The 20,885-nt window shown below is 43.2% G+C and overlaps 1 protein-coding gene across 3 annotated transcripts in view; it reads left to right on the forward strand.

The window, feature by feature from the left end:
- The window catches only part of SLC36A4 (solute carrier family 36 member 4), a 268,852-nt gene that overhangs the window by 67,613 nt on the left and 180,354 nt on the right, over positions 1-20,885 (forward strand). For all 3 annotated transcript variants that reach the window (XM_069759231.1, XM_069759233.1, XM_069759232.1), the window contains exons 9-10: positions 2,771-2,940; positions 6,491-6,660. In XM_069759231.1, the coding sequence (XP_069615332.1) occupies positions 2,771-2,940; positions 6,491-6,660 (340 nt within the window). The remainder of the gene's footprint in view (positions 1-2,770; positions 2,941-6,490; positions 6,661-20,885) is intronic.

Consider the following 20,885-nt stretch of genomic DNA (forward strand, 5'->3'; position numbering starts at 1 on the left):
CCCGTACAGTGACTGATAACACCTCTGTATACAGTAGATAACACAGGATCCACCATTATATGTGATGCCACAGCTCACCCTCTCCTGTACAATGACTGATTACACCTCTATATACAGTAGATAACACAGGATCCACCATTCACAATAGGTGATATCACAACTCACCTTCTCCTTCTTGATGATTTTTGCTCAGATTACAGTTGTGCTCAAAAGTTCACATACCCTGGTGATTTTGGCCCTGATAACATGCACAGAAGTTGACACAAATGAGTTTGAATGGCTACTAAAGGTAACATCCTCACCTGTGACCTGTTTGCTTGTAATCAGTGTATGTATATAAAAGCTGAGTGAGATTTTGGGGTCCAGACATCTTTCATCCAGCCACTGACGTTTCTTGATTGTGAGTCATGGGGGAAGCAAAAGAATTGTCAACGGATCTACAGGAAGAGTAGTTGAACTGTATAAAACAGGAAAGGGATACAAAAAGATATCCAAGGAATTGATAATGCCAGTCAGCAGCGTTCAAACTGATTAACAAATGGAAAATCAGGGTCTCTGTAAAAACCAAACCATGATCAGGTAGACCAACAAAAACAAACGCAAAACGGCACAGAGACAAGCCTCAAAACTTCTGGAACAAGGTAATTTGGAGTGATGAGACCAAAATTGAACTTTTTGGCCACAACGATAAACGTTACATTTGGAGAGAGGTGAACAAGGCCTATGATGAGAGGAACACCATTCCTACTGTAAAGCACGGAGGTGAATCACTGATGTTGTGGGGATGTGTGAGCTACAAAGGCACAGGAAACTTGATTAAAGTTGAAGGAAAGATAAATGCAGCACACTATCAACAAATACTGGATGGAAATTTGCACTCATCAGCCCGGAAGCTGAGCATGGGACGTACTTGGACGTTCCAATATGACAACAATCCCAAACACAAGGCCAAGTCGATCTGTCATTGGCTACAGCAGAACAAAGTGAAGGTTCTGTAGTGGCCATCATAGTCTCCTGACCTCAATATCATTGAGCCACTCTGGAGAGATCTCAAGTGCGCAGTTCATGCTAGATAGCCCAGGAATTTACAGGAACTGGAGGCTTTTTGCCAAGATGAGTGGTCAGCTTTACCATCTGAAAAAAATAAAGAACCTCATCCACAACTACCACAAAAGACTTCAAGCTGTTATTGATGTTAGAGGGTTCAATGCACACCCCATTTCTTAATACTATGTGAACTTTTGATCAGGGTCATTTGGATGTTTTGGGTTGTCAATATGATTTTAAAAAGAGAAAACACAGTAGTCTGACGACAATAAATGGCTTCACCCAACCACTAACCATGAGTGGAGAAAAAGTTTTGGTGCTATCATTCATATTCTCTGAAAAAAGGCCAAGAAAGCAAAAATTCTGCCGGGGTATGTAAACTTTTGAGCACAACTGTACAGCATGCTCAAGTAACACTTGTATACAAACCAGTAGGGTCTGAGTTGATTTGTTGTTGCTATTATTTATGTGAGAAACCAGAAGTAGGAGCCTAATATTCAGTCTGGTGGCCATTGTGAAAATTGCAAATTAAAAAATAAAATAATGAAATGAAAACAAAACAAAACAAATACATTTTACATAAAAACCTGATTTGAATTATTTCCTTTTTCTATTCCTCTTAAATAACAGTGATCGCTTCTTCTTAAGTCTGCTGTAGTTCACCTGTGTCTTCCTTACACACTGGACTCCGTTTTCTAAGTTTAGCGTGACTAGTAACTTGTTTAGAGGGAAAACCATGGTGATCTTGTCACCGGCATCTAGGCCTCCTTTAATACATCCTACGACTTTCTCTTTTCCCTTGCGGCAGCTGCCTGGCACTAGTTACTAAAGTTGATTTTTCTATACACCAATGGGCATTTTTTTAATTGACAGTTTCAGCCGGTGTTTTACGATTTGCAACACCGTTTTACTTTTTGTTTTCTTTCTTCGTAGTTTTCATTATAGTCACAGAACATATCAAACTATATCATGTAATAGGCTATTTGTGACTCATCTGATTAATAGACAAGTGATTGCCTCCAATTAATTCCAAATGTTGTTGTATTCTGCTTGTCTTTGGTGCCCATACTTGATTCAGAGCTTGTTCTAACCTGAGTGTTCTTTTAAACGATTATTCCCATCCTCATAAATGGGTATTTTCGGATAGAGCTTGTAAATACAAACAATTTTGCAAATTACTGCTTATTAAAATTTTCAACCGTTCTTGAGATATTAAGACTTTTTTCTTTTTGTTTACAGTTCATTGTCTTGGAGACCGACCACCGCCGCTAGACAGCAAAACGTGTAGTTCTTGCAGCAAGCTCTTTTCTTATAAGTTGACCACAATAGTTGGTGGACGTCGTTACTTTCCTATCCCTGCCAGCTTCAGCGCAAGTGCTTACAAGTTACACAATGACGGTGGTCGGTCTCTTAGGTGACGAGCTGTAAACACGCTGTAAACAAAACAAAAGTGTTAATATCTCAAGAACGATTTCGACTTTTTAAAAGCTGCAAATTGCAAAAATGTTTGTTTTTACAACCTCTGTAAGATAGTATCTATACATATGTTAATAGGAATAACCTTTTAATGTGTGTTGGGCCAGTCTGACCCAGGTGTATGCTGTATACATTAGCAGTATATAAATTAATAAATCGATAAGTAACGCACGCACAGACTGTCATTGACATGAGACGTGACTCCAGACATGACAAGTTCTTTCTTTCTTGATGTTTTCTATTGCAGGTTCTCCCATTGGAAAATCAAATGAAAGAAAAGCGAGAATTCACCCGTGCCTTGAACATTGGCATGGCGATAGTGACAGTTTTGTACATCTCGTTGGCCACAGTGGGGTACCTGAGTTTCGGAGATAAAATCAAAGGCAGCATTACGCTAAACCTTCCTCAGGATTCCTGGTGAGTCTTCTCTGCATCTGATCTCTAAGAAATCCTCCTGGAAGTTTTCTAGGAAAGAACATTCAAGGAGGAGCAGTCTCCGTTGCTTAGATAATGTCCTCGGATTTTCGGCTCGCTATTTGGAAGGGTTGGAACCTTAAATGGAGTTTTCCTAGACTCAAATGGTCCTTGTTGTAAAAACAGAAATAAACTAAAATAAGAAAATATAAAACAACTTCTGTAAAATATGTGAGAAATCTGCTTCTTTCTCCACTTAGGAGACACCTCCCCTCCTCCTTTCTTGCTAAACTCCTCATTCCTTCTGAAAAACTGCTAAAATCTCTCTCGTACAAGACAAGAGGGTCTGTCAGCTCACTGATATATTCGATTATTCCTGTCTCTTAAATATACAGAGAGGGGAGAGGGAGAAGTAGAGTAAGAGAGACACAGACAGATTATGTTGCTGCTCCCCATAAGTGTTTTTCACCCCAGAATTGGATTCACATCTACACTGCTCAGTAAAATGTTTCCAGGGCTGCTGCTGCTTCTTGACATGTTCTACATAAAGATGGGAGGTCAGGAATGTCTGTGTGTTAGGTGTATAACTGTGTGTACCGTCCGGCCCCCCGTTGTCCCCTGGTGTATACCGTCCGGCCCCCGTTGTCCACCGGTGTTTACTGTCCAGCCCTATTGCCCTCCCGTGTATACCTTCAGGGCCCAATGTATAATATTACACTCCCGTTGTGATCCCTGCCTCCCCAACATCAGGGCCTGACCTCACAAATCCTTTTCTGTATGAAGGGGCAAAAATTCCCACAGACTCCTCCAAAATCTCACGGAAGTCCTTCTCCCAAGAGCGTGAGTTGTTGTATCTGCAGAGTGGCCGACGCCATGTTACCGTCTATGGATGTGGACCGGGCGGTGATGAAAGCTCCTGGAATCACATCTGACACGTTGCAGAGATAGTGTTTAGCTGGATTATCAGGATCTGGGTGAATCCAGAATTCCGATGACCCGATAATTTCTCCGACAGACGATCCGAATGTGACAAAATCTGCTTATTTCAGTGGATTGTAACTCCAGAATAAAATAAGAAGTAGCTCGCACTTCAGTAATAATGCAGCGGCTTCTTTTATTCCAGGATTAAACAAAAAAGTCAACGCTGGCGTAAAAGATTAGAACTACATGTGGGTTTTAAAATCCATAAAATTAGGAAAACGTTCTATGAATCATTCTTTCATCAAAAGCTATTTAAAAAGGCATTTTCGCCTCTCCAGGGAGCCACAGACTGTTCGCTATGTTCCCCTGAAATGCCGCCGGTGCCGAGAAGTAGGCTGCATTTGGATTAATATGTATAAATAATGCAATGGGTCACGGCCATTGCTTCTTAGCACGACGTTCCTTAACTCTTTACTCCACCACGACGTACAGTCATTCTGCTGGCTCTCCTGAACGTCCGAAAGTCTCCTGGAAAAGAGGGCTGCTGAAAACACTACCAATCCAGCAAATCTGGAAAGTGACGTCTCAGGGAGGCACAGGTGGAGGCTTGGAGGAGTCGAAGAAAGGAGTAGATGGGCTTAAAAAGGAGCTATGGCAATGGCCATATATTTGGCATCGGCTGTACCTTCCATCCGTGACTCTACTGTAACAGCCAAGATCGGAGATGACTCTGATCCCGGCCATGTAACCCCTTAGATGCCACGGTCAAAACTGAACCTTGTACCAAAGGGGGTATGACAAAGTGACTGAAACACCTATGGTATGTATAATTCCCGGAGGTGGTGGTCTATGGCTGGATTAAGTGGTAGTTCTCATGCGTGATCACCACGTAAATCGAGTTCAAATCGCACAGGCCCACTGCCATTCCATTCACAAGGGGATATGTCGCCCACGGGTGTTTTATTGATCCACATCAAGTATATATTTATCGGTTATCATCTGGATAGGTGATAGATGTTCATGGGATCTTTACAACCAATGTTTGTTTTTAATGTGCTAGTAGTAAATCATTAATAAATAATAAACGATTAATTGTAATAAAACAATATATTGTATATAAATATTAAAAATAACTATTAGATTGTATTAATAATTTATAATTGATGAATAATATAATAGAAACAAATGATTAATAATAAATCATCTAATCTTTTGAAAATTGCCTCGATTTGCAAATTTGCTGTTATTTGCGTATACAGCTCCTTTGCCGACTTATGTGTCTCTATGGTACAATACAACAGAAATACCCAGTGTGGACAGATCCTATAGTCATACTTTTCTTCCCTCGGCCCCCTTCTTGGCAACTTGCTAAATGTAAGCATAAAGTTAGGAACACATGGCTTGTCGTCTCTTACCATAGGGTTGCACAGATCTGTCGAGGCTATAGGATATTTTTCATTCTGGAAAAAGTTTGATGAATTGATACAAAAAAAATTAGCTGCAAATATCAGACATAGTGGTTAAAGAGCTAAAGCTATCCAATTTAAAGAGGCCCTGTTACCAAGTTAAACGTGTCCAGTTTTTGCTGTTATAGGCCTTTTTATTTAGTGCTAATTTTGCTATGGGAGCGTGGCTCATGGGTAATTATGCTAAGCAGCCTGAAGACACGCCCCAGAGGAGCCTGTGAGCCTAAAAAAGAAAGGAATTCTCAGGGGAAAAGTGGGAACAAATTAAGAGTAAAAACTAGCCACTTTTGATCTGGTGACTTGTACTGTTTAAGAGCTAGACAGCCATGGGATGTATAATTCCCTGCCAGCTGGCCTAATGTGATTTATCCAAGCCCTTTCCACTTCCTGCCGACTTCAACTCAAAAATATTTCCTGGATCTGTACATTCCTAAACCAAGATTTTTCAAAAACCCTAGTCCATGCCCTCATCATCTCCCGCCTTGACTACTGCAACCTCCTGCTCTGTGGCCTCCCCTCTAACACTCTCGCACCCCTCCAATCTATTCTAAACTCCAATCCCTGCACTGGCTCCCCATTACCCAAAGACTCCAGTACAGAACCCTAACCATGACGTACAAAGCCATCCACAACCTGTCTCCTCCATACATCTGTGACCTCGTCTCCCGGTACTTACCTGCACACAACCTCCGATCCTCACAAGATCTCCTTCTCGACTCCCCTCTTATCTCCTCTTCCCACAATCGTATACAAGATTTCTCCCGCGCATCACCCCTACTCTGGAACCCTCTACCACAACACATCAGATCTCGCCTACCGTGGAAACTTCAAAAAGAACCTGAAGACCCACCTCTTCCGACAAACCTAAACCTGCAGTAACCACCGATCCACCAAACCGCTGCACGACCAGCTCTACCCTCACCTACTGTATCCTCACCCATCCCTTGTAGATTGTGAACCCTCGCGGGCAGGGTCCTTTCTCGTTTACGATTATTGTACTTGTTTTTTTATTATGTATACCCCTCCTCACATGTAAAGCGTCATGCAATAAATGGCGCTATAATAATAATAATTTACAGAGGCCTAAATCCTACAGGCTGATAATTCAGCAGGATGTGGTAGGAGTCACTCTGTGTAATTCTGACTGTCCTCGTCCTCTCTTCCAGGCTCTATCAGCTGGTAAAGGTGCTTTACTGCTTTGGGATTTTTGTGACCTATGCAATTCAGTATTATGTTCCCGCTGAGATTATCCTGCCGCTGGCTACCTCGAGGGTGTCCAAGAATTGGAAACTGCCCTGTGAGCTCACCGTGAGGTCGTTGCTGGTCTGTGCAACCTGTGAGTACAATCAAGTCCTTTAATGATGACATCCTACAGTTTGGGGAAAGGCCTACATTTATAGGGGTTGTTCCTTGTCCATATGCCCCATCGGGACATCATACATAGCGTATTGTACATCCACAATGGCAGGGCTCAGGGGGTACGACGCATCTTCATTATCTGTGTGATACGATCCAGCCAAAGAAAGGCCTCCAGTCTCGTATGTAAAACCTAGTCCAGTTAAAAGATGAAGCATTTGCAGCCGTTCACATCGGGTCCTAATGGCAGGACCTACGCGTTTCGACATGGGTCCTACTCATGGTCAGATAGGTGCTGTCGTATACGCACATTTAATGGAGGAGCGGTGCAGCCTACGAATTGAGTTTTGCATGTATTACAGTCGATGAGATAAATAACGTTGGCTGTTTTGCAGTTTATGAAACTATGGATTAAAAATCCTATTGGTTATATAAAGACTGGAATTTGCCAGCTGCAATCCCTCCACGCGTTGCGGCTGTCGATCAGCCGCCGGCACTCTAATATATTTTTTGAGCATGCCGAAGACACTCGGTTAGCACCTGAGCACGCTCGCTAATCGCTATTGTTAATATATTCTACGAATCCCTTGGCTTCATCTAGTGTACCTCCTCATACCAAAAGGAGTAAATGTCCAACGTGAGGGGAAAAGGGGAGTCGGCTCCCCAAAAGAGCTGTAGTGATCTTCATGGTGTAAGCATGGCATGGAGTTTCCTAGCTCCAGGAGTAGCAATCAGCAAGGAAAAAAGGAAATCCTCTAGCGTTGACACGAGTGATGGAATAAAACGTCATATTTTTTTTTTTTAAATGTAAAACTGAGTCGGTGCCTCCATACACAAGAACAAGCCTACGCGTTTCAGCTACAAAGCCTTAATCATTTTAAGGGACTCTTTCAGCAGGATTTTGCTATTTAATGTAAGGACAGCATGAGCTTGGGGCTGAGACAAAGAGATTTCAAGGATGTGTCATTTTTCAGGCTGTCTGCTGGTTTGTTTCAATAGAATGAATGTTTAATCACCAGGAGATTATCACTGCCTGGACCACAGTGCACGTGAGCCCTGGTCTGACCACGCCCCCAGCACTGATTAGCAGCTTACTGACAATAGACAATGTACACAGACAGCTGTGGTGTGGGAGGGGGCAGCTTTTACAGCTCCGCTTAATCTGAAAACACTTGGTTGTGTCACCCAGTAAACTAAGTGACACATCGCTAGAATTGGGGTCTATTAATGTGCATTATGGCGCTCTCAGATGAGGTAGCAAAAACCTGCTGACGAGTTCCCTTTAAGGGATGAAAATCTATGTAAAAGAAAATTTAAGGTCTTTGGTTTCTAGCGATTTGAAGACCGTGACATTGCAAAGCTCGAGAGAATCGGAGGATCCAATTTGTGGGTAAATAATATATAATAATATAATTATTATATAATAATATAATTTATTAGACAAACCACTTTAGATCATGAAAAAAATATTTGCTTCAATTGGAAAAATAATAAAGGCCTATGTTCCTCTCCCCCATCCCCTCCCCCCAAAATAATTAAAAAACAAATTATAGGGTACTTATTTTTTTATATTAATACCAAAATTGCATAATATATTATTTTAAGTATATATACTGTATATCTATCTATCTATATTTTATGTACCGTAAGTTGTGAAGATTATAAGTAGATGAAAGCAAATGTTTTAAGATTTCTGCTGTCACTGACATTTTATTATGCTACTTTTTTTTTTTTTAATTTACCATTGGACCTTTTTTTTCTAATCCACCCCCCCCCACACAATATATTTTTTTTATATGTTCTTTCTAAACATGTCCATTAACATGTGACGTTCTCGCTTTTGACAATTTTCATCCTATTGTGTTCCGGCATGGATTATAGAACCGGCTCACTACATCCCACCATTCAGAGTTGGGGCTTTTTTATTTATTTATTTTTTTACTGTGAAGCTTTTAAACTGTGCGAAGTATGGATTCAATTGTTTGCCGCAAAGATACATGAAAGGGAAATCTACTTTTATTTTTTTTTTTTTTACTACTTCTGAAATCAGTCTTGTGAAATGACCCCATTCTGCCTCCTTCATCTGATAGGCGGCTTAACGAAATATATTGTGTGAAGTCAATTTAAAACATGGATATCCCTTCTCTCCGTTGCAGAAAAATGAAAGCCCCAGGCGCGGGACTAGGGCTGATGTCTGATACCAATTTTAGTAGCGGTGTTTAACATTGTACAATGAATCTCCGTGCCAGACAGGTGCCGTAAAGGGCTGACGTTCTGCTCCTAGAATGCAGATGTTCTTCCCAGATGTTTTATTCTACAACTTGATGGAGGCCGGGTGCTATCGCATTGGGAGGGCGGTAATGTCATGATGGGGTCAGGCTTTGCAGCGTTGAGAATCTCTCCCCCCATGTGCTCCCCAACCTATCCACTCTCTCTTTCCCCATGTGCTGACTTCTCCCGTCTGTGCTCTCTTCTTTGACCTGTCTACCCCATGTGCTATCCCCCTTGTCTCTCTCCTTCCTGTGCTGTGTTCTCCCCTCAAACACAATACTGACATTACAGCAGGAGATCGCAGAGGATACATTTTGTGAGGTAAAATATTGTTTAAAAACAGTCAGTGAAATATTTCACCTCACAAAATGAATCCACTGTGATCCGCTGTTGTAATGTCAGTATTGTCTTTTGCTTCCTCCCCTGCCCAGGAGATGTGGTATGTTCTGTACACTGTCAGACACAGACAATTTTTTAAATGAACTTTCGTTCATGAGGAAACCCCTTTAATGTGATCGGCTTCCTCTGCCTGTAGACACGTGGCGCATCTGTCGCCGGGATCAGCCGAATGATTCACTACGCCTGTGCGTAATTCGCGCAGGCGCAGTAAATCAGACCGCCGCCATCTTTCTGCAGACAGATAGCGGCGGTCACATTAAAACTGCGCATGCGCTCCTCCTGTACAAAGATGGCGGCGATCAGTGAATCATTCGGCTGAGTCCGGCGGCGTGTTTGCGACGGTGTTCTGCTGGTGGTACCGCGCAAGAGGCTGCGCATGGCGTATGCAGCGTGCGTGTGTGTGTATGGTCCATACGGCGTATGCAGTGTGTGTGTGTGGTATCGCGCAAGAGGCTGCGTACGGCGTATGCAGCGTGTGTGTATGGTGTGTACGGCGTATGCAGTGTGTGTGTATGGTGTGTACGGCGTATGCAGCGCGCGCGTGTGTGTGTATATATGTATATGGTGTGTACGGCGTATGCAGTGTGTGTGTGTGTGTGTGTGTGTGTGTGGTATCGCGCAAGAGGCTGGTACCACCAGCAGTTTCCATATTGAGACATCCATCACTTGGGTGTCCCAATAAGGCGGTCGGTGAACTTCTACCGCTTGGATTTCTGGGATCCAGACACATCTGGCCGGAACAGGATGTGAAGACATTACAAGGTAAGTATATATTAAAACTATTATGGCTGTAGGTGGGAAAACTCAGGCTCGTTTATGACCCTCGATGACCAGTTATCGGGCCCCTTGGCCCGGCAGCTAACTCTGGCAGTTTGTACGGCCTCAAAAGGATGGTATAAATATCCAAATGGTACTTGGCAGAAAAAAGATCCCCACCCCTGCTTTACAATATCAATTTTTAGTATAAATTTACAAATTGTACTTATTAAATTCAAATGTTTGATCATTGCTGTTCAGTTCATGAAAGGTTATACTGTATGTAAACAAGAAAATTATCCTGAATTATGTCCTCTGTTATACTCCAGAGCTGCACTCACTATTCTGCTGGTGCAGTCACTATGTACATACATTACATTACTGATCCTGAGTTACATCCTGTATTATACCCCAGAGCTGCACTCACTATTCTGCTGGTGCAGTCACTGTGTACATACATTACATTACTGATCCTGAGTTACATCCTGTATTATACCCCAGAGCTGCACTCACTATTCTGCTGGTGCAGTCACTGTGTACATACATTACATTACTGATCCTGAGTTACATCCTGTGTTATACTCCAGAGCTGCACTCACTATTCTGCTGGTGCAGTCACTGTGTACATACATTACATTACTGATCCTGAGTTACATCCTGTATTCTACTCCAGAGCTGCACTCACTATTCTGCTGGTGCAGTCACTGTGTACATACATTACATTACTGATCCTGAGTTACATCCTGTATTATACTCCAGAGCTGCACTCACTATTCTGCTGGTGCAGTCACTATGTACATACAGTACTGATCCTGAGTTACATCCTGTATTATACCCCAGAGCTGCACTCACTATTCTGCTGGTGCAGTCACTGTGTACATACATTACATTACTGATCCTGAGTTACATCCTGTATTATACCCCAGAGCTGCACTCACTATTCTGCTGGTGCAGTCACTATGTACATACAGTACTGATCCTGAGTTACATCCTGTATTATACCCCAGAGCTGCACTCACTATTCTGCTGGTGCAGTCACTGTGTACATACATTACATTACTGATCCTGAGTTACCTCCTGTGTTATACCCCAGAGCTGCACTCACTATTCAGCTGGTGCGGTCACTGTGTACATACATTACATTACATTACTGATCCTGAGTTACATCCTGTATTATACCCCAGAGCTGCACTCACTATTCTGCTGGTGCAGTCACTGTGTACATACATTACATTACTGATCCTGAGTTACCTCCTGTGTTATACCCCAGAGCTGCACTCACTATTCAGCTGGTGCGGTCACTGTGTACATACATTACATTACTGATCCTGAGTTACATCCTGTATTATGCTCCAGAGCTGCACTCACTATTCAGCTGGTTACTAGAGCAAGTTCTGACAGCACAGTACTCCCAGAGAGGCCACATGGCTTCGCATTTTTCCTTTCTGCCACAGCTGTGATGGCATGTGGTGTTTCATCAGAAATGTCATGTTTCGCCGTATCACTGTACAATGAATCCTCTATGCAGGCAGGTACCTGGGATGTAAATACATTCGCAGTAGCTATCTCTCCTGATCTGACATTTTGTTACAGTGTGTCAGTGCAGGATTGTTTCCATCCACTGACAGCATGAAAAGATCTTTTAAAAATAGAAAATTGCAGAATTATATGTTTCTGTTTCTCTTCATTTTCGCTCTATTGGTTACAGACAAAAATGTGCACGTTTTATTTCCTTTTGTTAGTAGAACACTAGAGGGCGCCAAATGACACTTTGCTTTATTTAGGACTTTACATAGGACTGACTGATTTCATCCTGCCTTCAGTATTATAAATGCCATTATCCTTATTAGTGTAGAATCATAATTAGAAGTTTAATTGAGCATTTAACTCCTTAAGGACACATCCAATTTTAATTTTTATGCTCATTTTTATTCTTCTCCTTCCTCTAAGATCCATAACCAAAATTTTCATCAGCATAGATTTATGTTGTTTTTTTTTTGTAATGTACTAAAAGAACAGCCCCAAAAAAATTCCAGCATTGGAAGAAATGGTGAAATAAAACCCCTCATAATTCCTCTGTAGTTTCATCGTTCTCCGCGCTCGTTCCACAGCCGTTGCATCTCTGGACCATTCTATACCCGCCTAAGGATTACCCCAGACCAGACCACTAATCAGTTCAGGTAAAAACTTTTAAAGCGCTCCAAATCTGTCTACATCAGGGGAAACAGTTCGCCCAATCTACTAGCACTTATCTCATTACCTCTGCGTGGAGTACTAAAATTATTGGACCTTGAGCATTTCTGCTGATTTTGACCACCTCTGGTGGCACCTGCGACCACCATAGGCCACGTATCCCATTCCAGTGAATGTCTGCCACTTGAGAACCAAGGCTCCGTTCACCTGGACGGCATTTGACCCTTTGGGCAGCCTAGAAGATATTCGAATGTCCGACGATCCAAACCTTTGGTCGACCTATGGGATATAAATATTAATTACCGAGAACTGATCAGATGTATCTGGTGTTGCAGCTCAACCTCCCTCTACCTATGCTCCTAAGCTGTCCCTCCATAATTACCGCACAAGCTGTCCCAATGCGGAAAGAGTAATTCCCATAATTTGGGGGATCATGCGCCGCCATGGAAAGACGTCTTTTGAGGTGAACCAGCTTCAAATTTGGTTAGAGGTGATCCAGCTTCAAATTTGGTTAGAGGTGAACCAGCTTCAAATTTGGTTAGAGGTGAACCAGCTTCAAATTTGGTTAGAGGTGAACCAGCATCACATTTTGTTAGAGGTGAACCAACTTCAAATTTGGTTAGAGGTGAACCAACTTCAAATTTGGTTAGAGGTGAACCAGCTTCAAATTTGGTTAGAGGTGAACCAGCTTCAAATTTGGTTAGAGGTGAACCAGCTTCAAATTTGGTTAGAGGTGAACCAACTTCAAATTTGGTTAGAGGTGAACCAGCTTCAAATTTGGTTAGTGGTGAACCAGCTTCAAATTTGGTTAGAGGTGAACCAGCTTCAAATTTGCTTAGAGGTGAAACAGCTTCAACTTTGGTTAGAGGTGAACCACAAGGACGTTCAAAAATAACGGCGGGGCCTGTTTAATATTGGCAAAACCACTAATCAGCCTAATGGAACGAAATAGTTCTGATATGGCTCTTATCACGATCAAAAATCCTTTGCCGGATTGGTCTGTATTTGACCGGGCGATACTTAGTCTCAGCATATTATGGTCCACAAATATGTCTTCCTTCGACAAACCTTTTAGTTATGTTTTCGTTGGGGCTGTGAAATCACTAACCCTAATCGCCCCACCCGAAAGCAATGATTGAAACTCACGTCCCAATACTTTCCTCCATACAGTTTAGTTATATATGTGTACAGATTAGATCTGGATTTGAAGAACAATCTAATTATTGCACCCCGTCAGATCCTATTTTTTGCCGTTTTATGCCGTGCGTTATTATCCGCACTGTTGCAGACGGTGAGATTTCTTCTATCGGAGCTTCCTATACATTTACATAACAAAAGGCCCTCACTCTTTGTTCCCGTCACACGTAACATACAGTTTTGTCATTTCTTCCTTTTGTGGTTTATTTCGTGATGTTTTTATGTATTTTCTGTTATTTGAAACCTACACAAAGCAGAAAACTCGACGCCGATCGTTCAAGGTGAATTGTTGTCCAAGCACAGTCATGACTACAATTCATTCCCGGCTTTCGCTGTGTTTTGACACTTAAATGATGGGTTCGCTTTCGAGACGTTATTGTGAGACGTTATTGTGGTTCGGGGAAAGATACTTGACAGTGGAACAAACAGAAACACCTGCACTTAAGGGGGCGCTCCCTCATTGCAAAAGTTTTATTAGGAAGCTTTGTGACATTTCAAAGAAATCATAGCTTAAAAGAACAAACTGGGCATGGTAAAACGGGTCTATTGAGTGGTCTCCCTCTTGCTTTCGGTTTGAGTGGCTCAGCTACAATGGCAGTATTCCACCTATTTGTGTGTAGAAAGACCCTTTAACCAAGCCAAGGGGCGGGAGAAGTCAGTGGGAACCGCCCAGTGGACTCTTCACCCTGTGCCCTGACCTGTCATCCAATAACTCTTATCTCAAATTTTGAAAAAGCTAGCCTTTATTTCAGGCTTCCCAATTCATGAGTTGACTTTAATACCTTCCTGACTTGTACCTCTTATGTGAGATGCGGATATATGGAGCGAGCGGAGAAGTTGAACTTATTCCATACAGAGAAGGAGGCGGCTGAGTTATACAGCTGGCATCCACCTTTAATGGCCGCAATTGGAGCTTAGCTTTGATCACTCATTTAAGAAGCGTCATTTCATGGTCAAGTTGGTTCCCAACACACCACCAGTTTCCCTATATACTATTGTATCTAGAACAGTTGATCAGATTATCGCAGGTTAAGGTCACCTATGTAGGCTAAAAATTTTTTTAAAATATATATTATAAGCAAAAAAATAAGTAAAAACCAAAGATAATCGAAAATGTTCAAATCATTCCTCCATAAATAATAAAAAAAAATGTTGATACCATAAAAGTCCAATTAAAATAAAAATAAAGCAAGAAATAAAAAGTAATAATAAAATGCCAGAATTGCAAAAAATGCATAAATATGTTGTTAACAAATAATAAAAATGTTGTTGGTCCCCTACAATTTTATACCAATAACAACTACAGATTAGTATAAAAAAAATAAAAACAGAAAAAACAGGCGCTCACATGGCTCCATCACTGGAAAAATGAAAAGATATTCCCAAAAACAATGTGGTGTTATAATAATGTGCACACATATTTATACATTTGTGCCAGTGTAACTTCTTGTAATATCTGCCCCATGCCTTCCCTCACCCCCAAAGGATGCCCCTACAAACTCGGTGTACCCTTCAGTTGCCATTGGATCTGACCGGATGAGAATTATCTTCTGCCATATGCAGTAACATAGCGACATTTGCATGTAATAATATAGGGCACGGCACTCTTGGCTTCTAGGAGGTGCACAAGTTGGGTTTCCAACCCGTCAAATCAATGCAATAAATACTTGGCACTCAGGAGATGATAGAAAGTGAACAATTCGTTTATTGGGTGCATCCACAGTTTAAACGTTTTCGGTCTATTAAACAGACCTTCATCAGAAAATAGGTGCTGGATTACTGAAATATAGTAACATAGTAACATAGTTAGTAAGGCCGAAAAAAGACATTTGTCCATCCAGTTCAGCCTATATTCCATCATAATAAATACCCAGATCTACGTCCTTCTACAGAACCTAATAATTGTATGATACAATATTGTTCTGCTCCAGGAAGACATCCAGGCCTCTCTTGAACCCCTCGACTGAGTTCGCCATCACCACCTCCTCAGGCAAGCAATTCCAGATTCTCACTGCCCTAACAGTAAAGAATCCTCTTCTATGTTGGTGGAAAAACCTTCTCTCCTCCAGACGCAAAGAATGCCCCCTTGTGCCCATCACCTTCCTTGGTATAAACAGATCCTCAGCGAGATATTTGTATTGTCCCCTTATATACTTATACATGGTTATTAGATCGCCCCTCAGTCGACTTTTTTCTAGACTAAATAATCCTAATTTCGCTAATCTATCTGGGTATTGTAGTTCTCCCATCCCCTTTATTAATTTTGTTGCCCTCCTTTGTACTCTCTCTAGTTCCATTATATCCTTCCTGAGCACCGGTGCCCAAAACTGGACACAGTACTCCATGTGCGGTCTAACTAGGGATTTGTACAGAGGCAGTATAATGCTCTCATCATGTGTATCCAGACCTCTTTTAATGCACCCCATGATCCTGTTTGCCTTGGCAGCTGCTGCCTGGCACTGGCTGCTCCAGGTAAGTTTATCATTAACTAGGATCCCCAAGTCCTTCTCCCTGTCAGATTTACCCAGTGGTTTCCCGTTCAGTGTGTAATGGTGATATTGATTCCCTCTTCCCATGTGTATAACCTTACATTTATCATTGTTATGTAAAATATATATGTAAAAAGTACAAAGACATAATGTTAAGCACGGTAACATGATGCACAGTCTTTACACAAGCAGAACACATTATAATGGAGATGAATAATCACATCATAGGAACAAAGATACACAACGACTGTGGCGGACCGGACGAATCCGACCTGGTGTCCCGTGGGTCGTGAGCTTCGTTACACAAGATGCTGTGGACTGTGAACGTGTATAGGAGAAGAATAAGATTAGATGATGACCTCAAGTCCCATTAAAGAAACAACCAAGTGGGCTATGAATCTAGCCACCCCACTGAAAAACTGGAGGATACTGTAAATAACGTGACTGCCCAATATGCGGGATCTGAGAGGTGCCTATAACATAGAAACAAAGGTTAAGAGCACATAACAAGAACAAGTGAAACCACATAAACATGCCACATAGCAGGGATCATCTAGGATAACTAGATGTGAAGCCCGGGTGGGCATGCTACATATAGAGACTAGTCCAGATGTGACCACCAGAAATCTAAACGACCAAGAAACCCACCTACAGGCCGAGAATACTGCCCGTAACTATGGGAAAACAGATAAGGCGAAGAAAAAATAAGCAAGGGAAAAAGGAAGACAAACAGAGCCAAATGTAAACCCCCCTAAAAGATACCTGGAAGCCACGAGTAGAGTGGGCCCACAGGGGTGCCACTTATAGGGCAAGTCCAGGAGAACTGGGCGCCTGAATAAAAAAGTAGAAACTAGGTGAGACCCATGAAGAGGGGCCTGGGGTAGAAGAGTACATGCTAGAACTGCGGTGGTTACCTAGGAGAGACTGGAGCTGCAGGAGTGGAGCGCTATAAGGAGGCGAGACACTCGCAAGGGAAGTAGCGCTGGAGAGACATAAAGCAGAGACAGCGTCTAGAATGGCAAGAGGGATTAGGATGAGAACGTCGCAGGAGAAGGGGCGATACTCTACCTGAGGACTCCAGAGAGACAGGCACCGGACCGCTGTGGTAGCGTCACACCTGTGGAATGCTGACCAGCGGCGGCACTTCCGGGTTTAAGTGCCCGCCGCCATACGGTCAGCTGACATGTCGCGTCACCCGGTCACCTGACCGCCGTGATCGCGCATGCGTGGAGAAGGCTAGGCGAGGACTAGGGGGGAGGGCCGAGGGGAGGCGGCGCCTACGTAGTAGAGAGAAGGGTTGGCCGACGGGCCAGAAGGCCGTGTTCGGCCAAAAGAGATCGCGCAGGCGTAAAGGGAGGGACAGGGATGTTTGCACAGGGAGAAGAGGCCAACGGAGCCTGTACCTCCGAGAGGGAATAAAGTGGCGGATACCGGCTAGGCTATCTGGTCGTTAAAAAGTATAAAGGAAGTATAAGCTGACAGCAGCACCACGATGTGGAGTCAGAAAAAGAGACATAAAGGTTTATTAGAAGGTGGTCACATTGGAACGTTATGTAGAGAAGAGACTAACACTCTACATAAGGATAATGTTGTGAATACTGTACCATGTGAGGGAAGGACAGTGCTCAACACGTGGGGTGTGACTAGCGATTCTGAAATGAAAGGGACAAAAGACAGTTAAAAACAGGACATGATAAAAGGTCAGTATGCAATGCAAACATAATAAAACCGTACACAGTATTTTACAAAAAAGCTGATACATCATAGTCCCTGTTCAATCCCCTAGGTTCTAGGGTTTGTAGCGTATATATCCAATATGCCTCCCTCTTCTGAAGCATTTTGGTGCGGTTTTGACCCCTTCTGGGGATATCAACCTGTTCAAGAACCTGGAACCGGAGTTGGGCGATATTGTGATTTTTTTCAGAAAAATGGAAAGGAAGGGGGAGGTGTGCCTTATTGCATCGGATCGTGGACTTATGTTGGGCCACCCTATCCCTTACCGCTTGCGTGGTTTCCCCTATATAGGCCAAGCCACAAGGGCATTTGATAATATAGACCACAAAAGTCGATTCGCAGGTATAGAAGCCCTTGATGGGAATGGCCTTACCAGTTTGTGGGTGAAAGACCGACGGGCCTTTTTGCACATTGCTGCACTGTAAGCAGTTAAGGCAGGGGAATGTGCCCCGTTTCTGAGTGTGGAGAAAAACCTGTTTAGGAAGCAGAGTGCTCGGGCCAATATCGGCCTTTACTAATCTATCCTTGAGATTCCTGGCACGCTTAAAGCATGACAAAAAGGGCAATCTGAACTCTGCAATGTTAGGGTAGCTTTTTGACAGAATATTCCAGTGCCTACGTATGGTCGACTGTACTAGGCCAGAGAAGGGATGGAAAGTGGTGACAAATGGGATTCTTTTAGAGATATCTCTAGTTTTACTACTAGACATGTTGCGTTTAGCCTCTGACAGTATCCCCTTGGGGTATCCCCTATCAATGAATTTGTGTTCCATCTCGATGAGTCTGGTTTGTTTAAGATTTTCATCAGAGACTATCCTGTCGACCCTATGGAATTGCGATTTAGGGATAGAGTTCTTAATGGAAGGTGGGTGGCAGCTGGTGAAGAGCAGGAGGCCATTGCGATCTGTCGGTTTTGTGTATACGTCGATAGCCAAATGATCCCCCCTTTTTTCCTTGTAGACCAGAGTGTCCAAGAAGCTAATCCTGTGTGTGTCATGTTGTATCGAGAATTTTACGCGTTGATTTGGGCATTCACTGTTTCCAGGTTCTTTTGAAGGTAAGAAAGGGTTAAAGTCATGAGATCCGCCGAACATTTGTTCAGGATATGTTCAAACTTTGTGCAATAGTCTTTATCTTCCCTGAAGAAGGTCGGTTGTAAGGGGACCCGCAAACCCTGGACACTGGACACGGAGGTATTCAGCTATTGTAATGATGTGCAGTTCTAGGTTAACTGCTCTTCTAGACTCGCGTTCCAAGTCGCGATTCTTAAGTTCTTTGGCAGGAATCTGCAGAAAGTCGCTGGGCGCGGTAACTTTGGATAGAATCTCCGCCGCCTCTGTTGCGTTGAAAGAGAAGGTCTCACTCGACATCATCCAAGGTGCTCGTGGAAGGATAGAGCATGTAATAATATAGGGCACGGCACTCTTGGCTTCTAGGAGGTGCACAAGTTGGGTTTCCAACCCGTCAAATCAATGCAATAAATACTTGGCACTCAAGAGATGATAGAAAGTGAACAATTCGTTTATTGGGTGCATCCACAGTTTAAACGTTTTCGGTCTATTAAACAGACCTTCATCAGAAAATAGGTGCTGGATTACTGAAATATATATGTAAAAAGTACAAAGACATAATGTTAAGCACGGTAACATGATGCACAGTCTTTACACAAGCAGAACACATTATAATGGAGATGAATAATCACATCATAGGAACAAAGATACACAACGACTGTGGCGGACCGGACGAATCCGACCTGGTGTCCCGTGGGTCGTGAGCTTCGTTACACAAGATGCTGTGGACTGTGAACGTGTATAGGAGAAGAATAAGATTAGATGATGACCTCAAGTCCCATTAAAGAAACAACCAAGTGGGCTATGAATCTAGCCACCCCACTGAAAAACTGGAGGATACTGTAAATAACGTGACTGCCCAATATGCGGGATCTGAGAGGTGCCTATAACATAGAAACAAAGGTTAAGAGCACATAACAAGAACAAGTGAAACCACATAAACATGCCACATAGCAGGGATCATCTAGGATAACTAGATGTGAAGCCCGGGTGGGCATGCTACATATAGAGACTAGTCCAGATGTGACCACCAGAAATCTAAACGACCAAGAAACCCACCTACAGGCCGAGAATACTGCCCGTAACTATGGGAAAACAGATAAGGCGAAGAAAAAATAAGCAAGGGAAAAAGGAAGACAAACAGAGCCAAATGTAAACCCCCCTAAAAGATACCTGGAAGCCACGAGTAGAGTGGGCCCACAGGGGTGCCACTTATAGGGCAAGTCCAGGAGAACTGGGCGCCTGAATAAAAAAGTAGAAACTAGGTGAGACCCATGAAGAGGGGCCTGGGGTAGAAGAGTACATGCTAGAACTGCGGTGGTTACCTAGGAGAGACTGGATCTGCAGGAGTGGAGCGCTATAAGGAGGCGAGACACTCGCAAGGGAAGTAGCGCTGGAGAGACATAAAGCAGAGACAGCGTCTAGAATGGCAAGAGGGATTAGGATGAGAACGTCGCAGGAGAAGGGGCGATACTCTACCTGAGGACTCCAGAGAGACAGGCACCGGACCGCTGTGGTAGCGTCACATCTGTGGAATGCTGACCAGCGGCGGCACTTCCGGGTTTAAGTGCCCGCCGCCATACGGTCAGCTGACATGTCGCGTCACCCGGTCACCTGACCGCCGTGATCGCGCATGCGTGGAGAAGGCTAGGCGAGGACTAGGGGGGAGGGCCGAGGGGAGGCGGCGCCTACGTAGTAGAGAGAAGGGTTGGCCGACGGGCCAGAAGGCCGTGTTCGGCCAAAAGAGATCGCGCAGGCGTAAAGGGAGGGACAGGGATGTTTGCACAGGGAGAAGAGGCCAACGGAGCCTGTACCTCCGAGAGGGAATAAAGTGGCAGATACCGGCTAGGCTATCTGGTCGTTAAAAAGTATAAAGGAAGTATAAGCTGACAGCAGCACCACGATGTGGAGTCAGAAAAAGAGACATAAAGGTTTATTAGAAGGTGGTCACATTGGAACGTTATGTAGAGAAGAGACTAACACTCTACATAAGGATAATGTTGTGAATACTGTATGTGCCCCGTTTCTGAGTGTGGAGAAAAACCTGTTTAGGAAGCAGAGTGCTCGGGCCAATATCGGCCTTTACTAATCTATCC

This window comes from Ranitomeya imitator, chromosome 3, assembly GCF_032444005.1.
Source record: "Ranitomeya imitator isolate aRanImi1 chromosome 3, aRanImi1.pri, whole genome shotgun sequence".
Taxonomy (NCBI): Eukaryota; Metazoa; Chordata; class Amphibia; order Anura; family Dendrobatidae; genus Ranitomeya; species Ranitomeya imitator.